This window comes from Lepidochelys kempii, chromosome 1 (genome assembly GCF_965140285.1).
Source record: "Lepidochelys kempii isolate rLepKem1 chromosome 1, rLepKem1.hap1, whole genome shotgun sequence".
In the NCBI taxonomy this organism is placed as follows: domain Eukaryota; kingdom Metazoa; phylum Chordata; order Testudines; family Cheloniidae; genus Lepidochelys; species Lepidochelys kempii.
Genome location: NC_136380.1, coordinates 125,919,861 through 125,934,545, shown reverse-complemented (window position 1 = coordinate 125,934,545; position 14,685 = coordinate 125,919,861). Strand labels below are relative to the sequence as shown.

Below are 14,685 nucleotides of genomic sequence, written 5' to 3'. Positions count from 1 at the left end.
TAAGTAAGAAATGATGTAACTATTTAGTGTTAAATTTTCAGAAGTGCAAATCTGAATCCACAGGCATGTGCACAGAAGACAGAATTGGCAGGTGCCCATAATTCTGGGGTTTTTTTAAAGGAAGGGAGGTAAAAATTGGTGAAAATTAAGAGCTATACCTGTATGATAATATAACCACAAGCTTAGTGAGCAAAAATTGTGCCTTGATTGTTGCAGAGACATTTTCAAAAATACCCCAGGCATTAGGAAACAGCATAAGGCAGATGGCAGCAGAGGTCCCAATATAAAGCAGCACGATTAGTTCAGAAAAGGCTTGGGCCCAGATACACAGACTGAGGCATTGTGATGCTGAGAATAACAGTGCATAACTTTTAGGTGCCTAGAAAATCACAGGAACACATTATATACAGTGCATGGGGAGAGATAGGAGCTTTAGAACGTGATCCACAAAATCCAGCATGCTAGGCAGGGAGCCAGCTAAGCTAGCTAATGGGAGATGCCAATGACAGGGGTATGCACTAAGCCCTGTGGCTCTCCCCAAGGCACCCCTCTCTAGTTAGTGATCCATGAACAGGAACCCACTGCCCTCCTGGAGTCAGGTAGCTTAGGCACCTAAGTAGTTTCTTGCAGAAGTGAGTTTGGTGCCTGTCTCGCTCCACATAAAACACCTGGAGAAGTAGAAGGTGATGCCCACCTAATAACTTTTAGCCCAGTGGTCAGAGCACTCATCTGGGATATGGGACACCCAGGTTCAATTCCTTTTACGGCTAATGGGAAGAAGGGAGCTGAACAGGGTCTCAGGAGAGGGCTCTAACCACTGAGCGGATAGTCAGATGTGGGGCTCCCTCAGTCCCTCCTGTTGAAGCTGTTCCAGTGTGGATAAATAATGAAAGGGTCATTGGAGGAGGGGCACTGGACCCTGGGTCTCCCATGTGGGTGCCTGAACCACCAGGGTACCACATCATTGTCACTCTCTTCCTCTCTGTTTCCGGCCTCATAACTATTTAAATATTTATCCACTTCTACAGTGGAACAGTCTCCCACAGCCCAGGCACCACCTTCTGCTGCTATCAGATTTTGCATGGGACCCAATCCAGTAGGTGGCCTCTGAGCACAACTACCGGGTCAGGCCCTGCATGCGAGTTAGGTAGGTGGACGCCTGTCTACCTCAACACATATGTATTTTTGTGGATTGGGGCCTCAGTGACTATCCTGTGAAGGCAGGGCCCGCAAATATCACTGCCAGATGTGCGGCAAAGAGGGAAAGAAAAGGCACACAGCTCGAGAAGGGCAAAGAAATAAAAGGTGGTTATAGAAAAGGAGGAATCCTCTGAAAGAATCACTTTTCAGATTCAGCTGTCCAGCCAAGCTGTCAGTTAAGCCCCAACATAAATAAGTCCCATCACGTGCCTCTGAGAGCTGCCTTAACTGGGCCTATGTTCTCTCAGCTGTCATAACATGTGGGGAAAAACAGAGGATACATAAATTGGTAATGAAAACTTTAACAGACGAAAACAGTAATACATTTGTAGAACAAGAAACAATTTACAATCCTGTTTTCTTCTTCCCTGTTTAAATTTAAACAGGAAAAACCGAATGGCAAATTAAAAGGATGAGACAACAGAAAAGGAAACAATAATTGGATGTTCAGTCCTCTCTCTCAGATCAGGTCCATCATTTGAGAGCTGCCACAGAAGATCTGACAGACAAAAACAGAAGACAAGACTTTAGAAAAAAGTACATTACAATAATGCAAACCCACTAACTAAGTAAAAAGAACAGGAGTACTTGTGGCACCTTAAAGACTAACAAATTTATTAGAGCATAAGCTATCGTGGGCTACAGCCCACTTCATCGGATGCATAGAATGGAACATATAGTAAGAAGATATATATATACATACAGAGAAGGTGGAAGTTGCCATACAAACTGTAAGAGGCTAATTAGTTAAGATGAGCTATTACTAGCAGGAGAAAAAAATTTTGTAGTGATAATCAAGATGGCCCATGTAGACAGTTGACAAGAAGGTGTGAGGCTACTTAACTTAGGGAAATAGATTCAATATGTGTAATGACCCAGCCACTCCCAGTCTCTATTCAAACCCAAGTTAATGGTATCTAGTTTGCATATTAATTCAAGATCAACAGTTTCTCATTGGAGTCTGTTTCTGAAGCTTTTCTGTTGCAAAATTGCCACCCTTAAATCTTTTACTGAGTGACCAGAGAGGTTGAAGTGTTCTCCTACCAGTTTTTGAATGTTATGATTTCTGACGTCAGATTTGTGTTCATTTATTCTTTTGCATAGAGACTGTCCAGTTTGGCCAATGTACATGGCAGAGGGGCATTACTGGCACATGATGGCATATATCACATTGGTAGATGTGCAGGTGAACGAGCCCCTGATGACGTGGCGTGATAAGGTCCTATGATGGTGTCACTTGAATAAATATGTGGCATGGGGCTTTGTTGCAAGGATAGGTTCCTGGGTTAGTGTTTTTGCTGTGTGTTGTGTGGTTGCTGGAGAGTATTTGCTTCAGGTTGGGGGGCTGTCTGTAAGCGAGGACTGGTCTGTCTCCCAAGATCTGTGAGAGTGAGGGATCATTTTTCAGGATAGGTTGTAAATCTTTGATGATGCGCTGGAGAGGTTTTAGTTGGGGGCTGAAGGTGACAGCTAAGGCGTTCTGTTATTTTCTTTGTTGGGCTTGTCCTGTAGTAGGTGACTTCTGGGTACTCTTCTGGCTCTGTCAATCTGTTCTTTCACTTCAGCAGGTGGATACTGTAGTTTTAAGAATGCTTGATAGAGATCTTGTAGGTGTTTGTCTCTGTCTGAGGGGTTGGAGCAAATGTGGTTGTATCTTAGAGCTTGGCTGTAGACAACGGATCGTGTGGTGTGTCCTGGATGGAAGCTGGAGGCATGTAGGTAAGTATAGTGGTCAGTAGGTTTCTGGTATGGGGTGGTGTTTATGTGACCATCGCTTATTAGCACAGTAGTGTCAGGAAATGGACTGCTTGTATAGATTGGTCCAGGCTGAGGTTGATGGTGGCATGGAAATTGTTGAAATCATGGTGGAATTCCTCAAGGGCTTCTGTTCCATGGGTCCAGATGATGAAGATGTCATCAATGTAGCGCAAGTAGAGTAGGGGCATTAGGGGACGAGAGCTAAGGAAGCGTTGTTCTAAGTCAGCCATAAAAATGTTGGCATACTGCGGGGCCATGCAAGTACCCAGAGCTGTGCCGCTGATTTGAAGGTATACATTGTCCCCAAATGTGAAATAGTTATGGGTGAGGACAAAGTCACAAAGGTCAGCCACCAGGTTTGCCAGGACATTATTGGGGATACTGTTCCTGACGGCTTGTAGTCCATCTTTGTGTGGAATGTTGGTGTAGAGGGCTTCTACATCCATAGTGGCCAGGAGGGTGTTTTCTGGAAGATCACAGGTAGACTGTAGTTTCCTCAGGAAGTCAGTGGTGTCTCGAAGATAGCTGGGAGTGCTGGTACCGTAGGGCCTGAGGAGAGAGTCCACATAGCTGGACAATCCTGCTGTTAGGGTGCCAATGCCTGAGATGATGGGGCGTCCAGGATTTCCAGGTTTATGGATCTTGGGTAGCAAATAGAATACCCCTGGTCGGGGTTCTAGACATGTGTCTGCACAGATCTGTTCCTGTGCTTTTTCAGGGAGTTTCTTGAGCAGATGGTGTAGTTTCTTTTGGTAATCCTCAGTGGGATCAGAGGATAATGGCCTGTAGAATGTGGAGTTAGAGAGCTTCCTAGCAGCCTCTTGTTCATATTCCAACTTATTCATGATGACAACAGCACCTCCTTTGTCAGCCTTTTTGATTATGATGTCAGAGTTGTTCCTGAAGCTGTTGATGGCGTTGTGTTCAGCATGGCTGAGGTTATTGGCCAAGTGATGCTGCTTTTCCACAATTTCAGCCCGTGCACACCAACGGAAGCACTCTATGTAGAAGTCCAGTCTGCTGTCTCGACCTTCAGGAGGAGTCTATCTAGAATCCTTCTTTTTGTAGTGTTGGTAGGGAGGTCTCTGTGGATTAGTATGTTGTTCAGAGGTGTGTTGGAAATATTCTTTGAGTCAGAGACGTCGAAAGAAGCATTCTAGGTCACCACAGAACTGTATTATGTTTGTGGGCCTGGAGACAAAAGGGACAAAAGGAGAGGCCCCGATTCTTCTGCTGGGGTAAGAGTATAGCTGGAAAGATTAACAATATTGTTAGGTGGGTTAAGGGAACTACTGTTGTGGTTCCTTGTGGCATGTAGTAGTTTAGAAAGTTTAGTGTCCTTTTTCCTTTGTAGAGAAGCAAAGTTTGTGTTGTAAATGGCTTGTCTAGTTTTTGTTAAATCTATCTATGAGGAAGTTTGAGTGGAAGGTTGTTTTTTTATAAGACTATCCAATTTTGAGAGCTCATTCTTAATCTTTCCCTGTTTGCTGTGTAAGATGCTGATCAGGTGGTTTTGCAGTTTCTTTGAGCGTGTATGGCACAATCTCTCAGCATAGTCTGTGTGATATGTAGATTGTAATGGATTTTTTACCTTTAGGCCTTTCGGTATGATGTCCATCTGTTTGCATTTGGAATTAAGATGATGTCTGTCTGTATCTGTACGAGTTTTTTCATGAAGTTTTTTCATGAAGCCATCACCTCATTTTGTGGCTATCCCAGATTACGGGAGAAAAAGCTTAGATTCAAGGTCTCTATGGTAGTTTTCTCTGGCTAAATCATTGCTGCAAATATAGTGTGTTGTCACATTGAGATAGCTATCTTAATGTAAAATGCTAGTGTAAACAAGGGCACATGTTATTTTATTTCTATAGCTAGACTAGGGCAATGCTAGGCCCCTCACTTAGGTGGTATAGCTCCGTATAGTGATGAAAATAATCAAAGTAAAAGATACAATGCCTTGTCTCCACTAGGATTTTACATCAAGCTAGCTATCTCCATGTGAAAACACACCGTTGTTTTTTTCAGTGGAGACAGAGCTTTAGTAACTTTGCAATAACCAAACCCTGGGGTAATAAACATCTCTGCCTCTGAGTTTATTTACAATGAATAACTAAGTCTGCATCCCCAAAGTTTATATTTAATAGAATGAGGTTATTACAACCAGGGAGCACTCACCAGTTATTAATTTGGGCCCCGTTGCAGTAAAGCACACACTTAATTTTAAGCATATGCTTATGTCCATCCTTATTCAACAAAGCACATAAGCCCATTCTTTAGTTTAATGGGACGTAAGCATGTATTTAGTGCTTTACTGAATCAGGACCTAAAAGCAGGCCATACTATATTTCAGGAAGAGAAACTGAGATGTGACAATGAGGTTCTTTTCTTCTCTTTTTCTCCTTTGAAAACCCCTTGCTCTACCTAGCTATCTATCGGGTATTTCTAACTCCTCTTGCAGTATGGTATCTATCCCTGCAACTACTCCATCTTCCTCACACACAATCAGAAAAGGAAATTCGTTCACTTGGAATACTGTGCCTCATTCATCAAATGCCCTGTCACCAACCTAGTGATCCAGAGGTTTCATGTAGAATTAAATCCTCAGCTGAATATTTACCAACTGTGTGGTTTTCATTATGTTTTGTCCTTGTTTGCTTATTTTTAGGCAACCAGCCCATCTTCCAGGGATGGAACAATGTCCTCAATACATATGCAACCAATAAAAAGTCTTCTGTGTTGCTTAACGTTTAAGCTTTTCATTTAGTTCGATGTATTTATTTTATCAGGCTGTTATAAATGTCTTATAGAATAAGAGTAAATTGAAAGGCATTCTACTACCTGATCTCAAGATTTCACTTTCCTTTGATGATCAGTCAGAGATATTACAGGAAAAGTAAAGAATATCTTGTGCTCTCTTGTTATAAGAAAAACAGGGTTTCTCGAATACTCCAGTGCTCTCGGATTATCTCCAACTCAGAGGCATATGATGTGAGACAGACCTGTAAGGATACCTAGCAGCAAGTTGCCAGGTTTCACTACAGAGGAAATGTGGATTCCTTGGGAGTGAGGGAGAGATGGTGCCAGAATTTGTCAGTGTGAAATCTTATTAGTTTTGGATAGGCTTAGACTGAAGCATCCAATCCAAACCTGAACTCAAAAACTTTGTAGATTCACCCAAGACTGAGTATTTATTGTGCAGTTGATAGATTTCCACTCCATACGGCTAAATGCAGTGCCTTGCATAATGACAGGTTGCCGTGTTAGTCTGTATGCGCAAAAAGAAAAGGAGTACTTGTGGCACCTTAGAGACTAACCAATTTATTTGAGCATCCGATGAAGTGAGCTGTAGCTCACGAAAGCTTATGCTCAAATAAATTGGTTAGTCTCTAAGGTGCCACAATTACTCCTTTTCTTTTTGCGCATACAGACTAACACGGCTGTAACTCTGAAACCAGTATTTATTGTGTCAGTCATAATTTTCACATGTGCACTTGGTGATGTATTATTAACTGGAAGAGAACAAATGTGTGAGAGGAAAACCATCTCTTCTATTTAGCACTTTCATATGAGAAAGTAGACATTTCTTTTGGTGTTACCCTACTGTGAGAAAAAGCCCACAGTCCCATCTTCTTTCTATATTTCCCATTTGGGTAAGGGTATTGCTGTTATTGTGTGATTTACATTTGGCTGCCAATTGGAGGGGGGGTGGGGAATTACAGATCCTGTCACCAGATCTAACATGCAGGTGGTCGTCTTTACTGGCACGCCAGAAGAAAAATCTGATTTTACTTAAGCTACAAAGAGCTATGGTATTGGGATGTGGCTGACCAGAGACAAGTATGATCAGAAGAAATCCCTTCTATGCTACAACTTCAGGGTGCTTATGAAGACTCAGGCAGCATCTTAACATCAGAAGTTAACTGAAATAAATCAACCCATATAACCCTCCATAAAAGTCCATATTAAGACAAGAGGAAGCTTAACTGCTTAAAACACCTGTCTTTTGATATCTGACAACCCAGAAATTGAGAGGAATGGCAATGAGACTTTTTTCAGAGTAACAGCCGTGTTAGTCTGTATTCGCAAAAAGAAAAGGAGTACTTGTGGCACCTTAGAGACTAACCAATTTATTTGAGCATGAGCTTTCGTGAGCTACAGCTGTGAGACTTTTGTTCCCTTTTCTCTTCCACATTTGAAAACCCCTTAGTCAGATGATCTGTCTAATTAGTGATCCTTTCTAATGCACCTGTCACCAAGGTACAAGCACAACCATAACATTTTCACATGAACATTTTTGTGGCTCAACTATGTGTAAAGTTTAAAATTTCAAATAGTTCTGGGACAAATTCTCCCCATTCAACCCATGCAATTCCACTAATTTCAATTGGGTTGGAAGGATATAACTGAAAGAAAAGTCTTCAGCGGTAAGAAAAATATGCAGCGAATAAACCCAACTCTAACCCTAATCCTAATCTGGTTTTAAACACAAAAATTACTACAATTATTTTTTAACTTCACATATTAAATTTAAGTTAAACAACAGGTGACAGAAAAGACTGTGGTAGGTAGGAGGTCATGAAAATTGTACAGAAAAGCATGAAAATATACATACCAAACAAAACCAGGCACAATATAGGGACAATTAAACTAGATCAACCCACTTCAGGCAACTGCCATTGAATGTATCTATGTTAAGAAAAGTAATCAAAGAGGAAGGATAGTCTGCTGGTTAGGGAAATTGCCAAAGACTCGAGAAACCTGGGTTTAGCTGCCAGATTTATCAAAGATTTCTGGTGTGGCCTTGGGCAAGTCATTTAGTTTCTCTGTGCCTCAATTCCCTTTCTGAAAGATGGGGATAGCAAAGCTGCATGTGTTATGCAGAGGACAGAGTAGATGATCATGATGCTCCCTTCTAGATTTAAAGCCGATGAGAAAGCTGATCAGACTTGTGCGCATTTTCCTCTGGTTTCAGTCATTCTTGTCATCTGTTCTTCCAGTGCCTACTTATGTCATATGCCACTGTGGCCTTGATCCAGTAGGCGCTTAAGCACAGTGCCATTAGCTTATACTCACATGCTTTAAGTTACACATCCGTATAAAGATTTGCTGGATCAGAGCCTACAATAAATGTTTTCCTGTAAAAGCCATGGACAGCCGGAGTGGGGAGAGAGACTTCTGCACGTGCTGCACTTCTTCAACAGTTTTGTGTCAGGAAGTGACTTGGCAATTCCCTCTTAAAAACAGAGGGCCAGTTTCACTCCTGGTGTAACTCCACTGGCAAGAATGAAATTCAGCTGTGATGAATTTGCCCCCAAGGGTTTTGTGCAATTGTGATCATGGGATGCAGTTATTTCTTGGCATGTGTTAATTTCTTTTCATGTGAACTGAATATTAGACCTCATCTCTGGATTCTTGTAGAGTCTAAACTGCCTTGTTCTGTGTCTCAGATTGCTTAGCGTGACTCAAAACTACTGTGGCTAGAAACCCCGAAAGGACAAATAGCAATAACTGATGTTATCTGTTTGCTACAGACCCTTATTAGTATCAAATCTTTTTTAGTACATTTGAATTATCTTAGGTTAAAAGTATTCCAAGGCTGCTAACTCTAAAAAAAAATTGGGAATTTAAGGCTATACAGGGCTCATACTCTCAGCCCCCTTCCTCCTGTCTTTGTAGCCCCTCATCACGCCTTGTCTGATTTTAGCTCATAAAGTCTTTGGGGCAACAGTCATATATTTTAGTCTATTTTGGCAGACGTCTAGAAAGTTTTGGGGCACTATGAGAAATAACTAATAATTAATAAAACAGTCATCAATAGTTGCCACCAGCTGGATGTAGCGGGTCCTACAGGCCTCTCTACACTACTATCAGTCCCCGCCACTGCCAGCTGCATTAGCCTTGGCCTCATTCTGGGCCACAGTTATGTCCACCATAGAGCTCTTCCACTGTTGTGTGCAGTGTTGTTGTAGCCGTGTGAGTCCCAGGATATAAGAGAGACAAGGTGAGTGAGGTAATATCTTTTATTAGACCAACTTCTGTTGGTGAGAGAGACAAGCTTACACAGAGCTTTTCTTCAGGTCTGGGAAATATATTGAGTGTTTTCCAGACCTGAAGAAGAGCTCTGTGTGGCTCGAAAACTTGTCTCTCTCACCAGCAGAAGTTGGTCCAATAAAAGATATCACTTCACCTACCTTGTCTCATCACAGAGATAACTTTTGGTCTGTCATTTCCCTTTCTCTTCTTTGGCTGCAATGCATTCACACCTTTGACACCACACTGTTGTTGGACAAACATAGGAATATAAAGTGGGAATGGTAAAGGACAACCAGAATTTGGGAGTGAAATCCTGGCCTCACTGAAGTTAATGGCAGTTTTGCCATGACTTCAATAGGGCTAGGATTTCACACTAAATATTTCCCAGAGCGATGTAATGACAGTTCAGTTCAAAACTAACTTGAAATGTGAACATAAATAATGCTATTGTTTTACTTTTAATTAACAGGGAAAATGTATTGTTAACTATTGTTTTGACATATCTCTTCTCTTTATATTTGCCCTTTAGATTTTAACTGAACTCTCATGATATGATCCAGAAGGCTTTTAAGAATCAACAATGTCGTTTTCCATAATGCCTACAAATACATCCCAACTGGATGATGAAACAATGGCCATGCTTCAGAACAGAGCTATTGCAATCACCCTCCCAGCTGTGTACTCCTTGGTGGCCCTCATCAGCATCCCTGGGAATCTGTTCTCCCTTTGGGTGCTCTGCTGCCATATCAAACCCAAGACACCCTCAGTTATCTTCATGATTAACCTTAGCATCACAGACCTCACACTGGCTTGCTGCTTTCCCTTCCAGATTGTCTATCACATCAAGAACAACAACTGGATCTTTGGTAAGAGCCTTTGCAGCTTAGTCACAGTGATGTTCTACTCAAACATGTATTCTTCCATACTCACCATGACCTGCATTAGCATAGAGCGGTTCTTGGGAGTGGTGTATCCAATGAAGTTAGTCAAGTGGAGAAGAAAGAGATATGCACTTGCTGCCTGCTTGGGCATGTGGGCCGTTTTGCTATTGGCCCTATACCCACTGGCAAGCACAGATCTGACCTATGAAGTAAAACCACTAGGGATCATAACTTGTTTCGATGTGCTCAAATGGGACATGCTGCCCAATGTTATAGCATGGGCAACCTTTCTTCTGACGCTGTTTGTTCTTTTCTTCCTGATCCCATTCATAGTGACAGTAGCCTGCTACATTGGCACTATTCGGAAGCTCATTCAGACCTCTAGCAGATCCGGTAGCAGGCAGAAGACTAGGTCTATTTACCTGGCTGCAATTGTCCTCTTGGTATTCATCACTTGCTTCGCCCCTAATAACTTTATTCTACTTGTGCACATGATCAGCCGTCTCTTTTTCCACAAGAGTTTATACCCTGCTTACAAGCTCACCCTATGCCTCAGTTGCCTGAACATCTGTATAGATCCATTCATTTACTATTTTGCATCCAAAGAATTTTATCAGAAATTCATGCATGTAATAGGTCATAAGGTACTGCTCACTGACAGTCTGGAGACCAGAAGGGAAAGCTTATTCTCTGGCAGGACAATGTCGGCCAGGTCAATGTCAAGTGGGCCTATGGAAGGGTTAGATGGAGTTAAGGTATGTTTGCAAAGGCAAGAAAGTGTTTTTTAACTACAGACTTCAAATCAGATGTGGGAAGGTGATAGCAAGTTCTCAGTGGAGAAAGAAAGGGATTTTTTGTAAACCATTTTCTGAAAAAACCATCAATGCCCATAGCAACAATAGTCCAACCAATTGAACAGCAAGTATCTCACACATGTCTAAAATCAATAACCACTTACTGGGAAGGAAAAGAGAAGGAGTAAGATGAACCAAAATTATCAAAGGAAGAAAGTGATCCAGTCCAAGTCCAGTGACAAAACTGACAAACAAGGATGAAGACAGAATTAATTCTACTGAACACTTCTGAATATGATTGGAAAGCAAGGACAAACCAAAAATACTTTCAGATTCCGAGATCTCAGTGCTTAGCCAAATACTCATGGATCTCACTTATTATACTAAAGGAAAATAATGTTCAAGTGGGTTTGGGAGCAGGGAGTTGCCTTTGTAAATAATATGTTAATTGTTTATAGAGGCATGAGTTTCTCTTTTGTGTTGTTGCAGAAAAAGAATGAATATATCTTGCCATTTTATCATGAATACATTATGTGTAGCCACTATGAACTCATCACAACACTTATATATCACTTGCTTGATTTATACACAGCCTAACCTAACCACATTAACCTTCAAAGAGGTTAGCTTGGTTAATAGTTATTTATTTCAATTTCGTCTATCGAAATATCTCGTAAAATGAAGTAAAAAAGAAAGACCAACGTCAGTACCCTAAACCACATCAATGCCCCAGCTGCTGAGTGGGTTACATCATTGTTAGAGCTATACATTTCTAAGGAGGGAGGTGAAATTCAGGTGGCTTACATGGCAATTTTCTCACAATGACCCACTACACTAATACTGCTGAGCTGGCATTCACTTAACTTAGTTTATTTGTTTGTTTTACAATGGGCCAAACTCTATGGTCCTGCATTGAATACAGTTCCCATTGCAGTCAATGGGACTATTGCTTTATGTAGTTTATGGACAGTATTTTTGCTTTCCTCTAGGAGCTAGTTCAGATAATGGTTCAGAGTCTCATCTGGTGTAAAGGGGAGTAATCCCATTTATCTCAATTGCATTACGCCAATATAACAAGCTGAAGATTTGTCTCCTAAATCTTGGCATTACCTCATTTGCTTTTGATACTTTACATATCTGGACTACAGGTTTTACAGACAGACAGACAGAAAGGCAGGCACTGGGCAGTTGAAATTTACCAACCTTCCTGCAGCTAGCTCATGTATTATTAGTGCAGTGGCATGTTCAGACCCTCAGTATCCTGTCCCAATGTATTGCATCATACCATGCTTCTCCTCATATCCCAGCAATTGAATGGTTGCTTAGAAATACAATAAAACAGCATCTACATTTTTCTTTTTAATCTCAAAACACTTTTTTTCCTATTTTTTTATTTGAAATTCTGCATAATTTCAACACTCATTAAAATGAGGAGCTAATGACACTTGTTAGAGCCAAGCAAGAGTTTGGCCCTCACCACTGGGCCAAAAACCTCAACAATACTTCTAATATCCTAGAGCTTGATCTAACTCTCAGTGAACTCAGCAGGAAACTTACCACTGACATTGATATGACATCGGATCAGGCCTCAAGAAATTGGCCAGCCTGGAGGAGTGACGGCCAGCTATGTGAACTGTGTGGTAGCTCCGTAACATGGACAAAAATATTTAAAAGGTACTAGATTAGACCACAAAAATTTATCTGCCTTTTCATCTAAAGTATGATTCAAACTCAGCAATCCAAATGTTATTAGTTCCATACATTAGCCTTGTGCACCATCTACCTTCTAGCCTGTGCTTTGTTACAGTCACTGGATAACCAAAAAATATGTTTGAGAATTTATAAGGATTTTTCCTACCTATTATCCTCCCTGTCAAATAGTCAAGTACTGATGGAGATTACAACCAAGATGAAAAGCAATGCATATTAGTGATTTATGGTGGAACCTCAGAGTTAGGAAAACCTTGGGAATGGAAGTTGTTTGTAACTCTGAAATGTTTGTAACTGTAAACAAAACATTATGGTTGTTCTTTCAAAAGTTTACAACTGAACACTGACTTAATACAGTTTTGAAACTTTACTATGCAGAAGAAATAAGCTGCTTTTAACCATCTTAATTTAAATGAAACAAGCATAGAAACAGTTTTCTTACCTTGTCAAATCTTTTTTTTAAACTTTCCCTTTATCTTTTTAGTAGTTTATGTTTAACACAGTACTGTACTCTATTTGTTTGGGGGGGGGGGTTTGTTTTTTGTTTGGTTGGTTGGTTTTGGTTTTTTGTGTGTGTCTTTGCTGGTGCCTGATTGCCTACTTCTGGTTCCAAGGAGGTCTTTGCTTGACTGATCAGTTCATAACCCTGGTGTTCGTAACTCTGAGGTTCTACTATAGTTCTAAAGTTAACTGAAGTGTTTTATGTCACTTCTCAGTAATATTTTTAAGCAGTCCATGAAAACTCTGCTTATCTTTAAAAAATACACTGCACATTAACTTTCTTTAAGCACATGGGAACTTATCTGATATGGAACCCACTGAAAGAAAGAAAGAAAGAAAGAAAGAAAGAAAGAAAGAAAGAAAGAAAGAAAGAAGATAAAAGTACTAATTTTTACTAATAAAGTACACAATGAAAGCACAATATTTTTTAAAAATTAATACTCAAAAAAGGGAGGACACACATTATGTGAATTTGAGGCATTTGGATACGTACTCTATTTACTTACAGTGTCTGAGAAGATTTTCAGAGCAGATTCTCTTTAACCCATCCCACATTCATCATCTAGAAATTCAGTGAGTTTATTTATGTCTTGCAAATGTGCTTAAGGTTTATTAGCACATGGTTTCACTTTGCTATTTGAGTTATTCAGCCATCAGCTTTTAAGAATTCCAGCATTCTTGTTACCAAATTGGTGTTCTATACTTAAGATGCCAGCAATTTTGCTCTGGATTACATATTTAAATATTCAGGGGGTTTTAAATGCAAATATTGTCCAATTAAAAATTGGTAATTTCCCCTAGCTCTAGGGCAGATTTTTTGATGTGCTTTAGTTAGGGCCCAATCCTGTCAGAGACTGAATGCTCTCAACTGTCACTCACTTCAAAAGGAGTTTGACGGTGCAGAAACTTTGCAGGATCAGACCCTCACAGATTTATGGTTTCAGAAATGCTGAAATGGTCTTTCTGAAATAAAAAAGGTCAGTCCCAAGTGACTGAAAATGCTCTGTCCCTCATCCCCACACAGCCCTGCAGACCATTCCATCTTTCTTCTGGTGCTACCTGACAATAAATCAGAAGGATGTCTCAGTCAGGTGCCAGGACAGTTGATTGTTCACCACATTATCTATTAAATAACCACTATGGGCTAGATCTTGGACTCCCTGTTCAGACAAAACTCCCATCAAAGTCAGTGCGGCTGTTGCCTGACTGAAGAACATTGCATCTGGCTCTATGTACATAGTCTTTAGGGCTTGGTAGTGCATGTTGTGAAGGTAATTTGCTATGAAATGTATTTCTGTTTTCATAAAGAGCAGTCTGGGGAGTTGTTCTTTGAACCATTGAAAATATTCTCTTGCCACAAAGTTTTACCTTGTCACCCTTCATGTTCAACATGAATACAGGGCCATTTAGGAGGTTTGTGAGGAGCCATGGGATACATCTACGTTTTGAGCTAGAGGTGTAATTTCCAGCTCAGGTAAACATATACATGCTATCTTTGATTGAGCTAGCACACCAAAAACAGAAGCACAGTGGTGGTGGCGGCAAGGGCAGCAGGATAACTTAGTTATGTTAAGTACCATACCACTTGAGACCCTAGGTATGTGCTTGGGGTGACTAGCCCATCCCACCTTAGCTACACTGATATTTTCAGCTTGCTAACTCAATCACAGCTAGTGTGCATACATCTACACAAGCTCAACATGACATCTGTAGTCTGAAGTGCGGAGGTAGCCCTTGTGTACAGTGCTTTCACTGTGGGGGAATGTAGACTTCTAAGTTGGACCTTTTGTTTATTAATTGTTTGGATA

The 14,685-nt window shown here is 40.7% G+C and overlaps 1 protein-coding gene across 5 annotated transcripts in view; it reads left to right on the top strand.

The window, feature by feature from the left end:
- The window catches only part of LOC140914930 (P2Y purinoceptor 8), a 43,747-nt gene extending 30,496 nt beyond the window's left edge, over window positions 1–13,251 (top strand). For all 5 annotated transcript variants that reach the window (XM_073354047.2, XM_073354041.2, XM_073354034.2 and 2 more), the window contains one exon: window positions 9,521–13,251. In XM_073354047.2, the coding sequence (XP_073210148.1) occupies window positions 9,572–10,660 (1,089 nt within the window). In that variant the 5' untranslated portion in view covers window positions 9,521–9,571 and the 3' untranslated portion in view covers window positions 10,661–13,251. The remainder of the gene's footprint in view (window positions 1–9,520) is intronic.
- The last annotated feature ends 1,434 nt before the right edge of the window (window positions 13,252–14,685 follow it).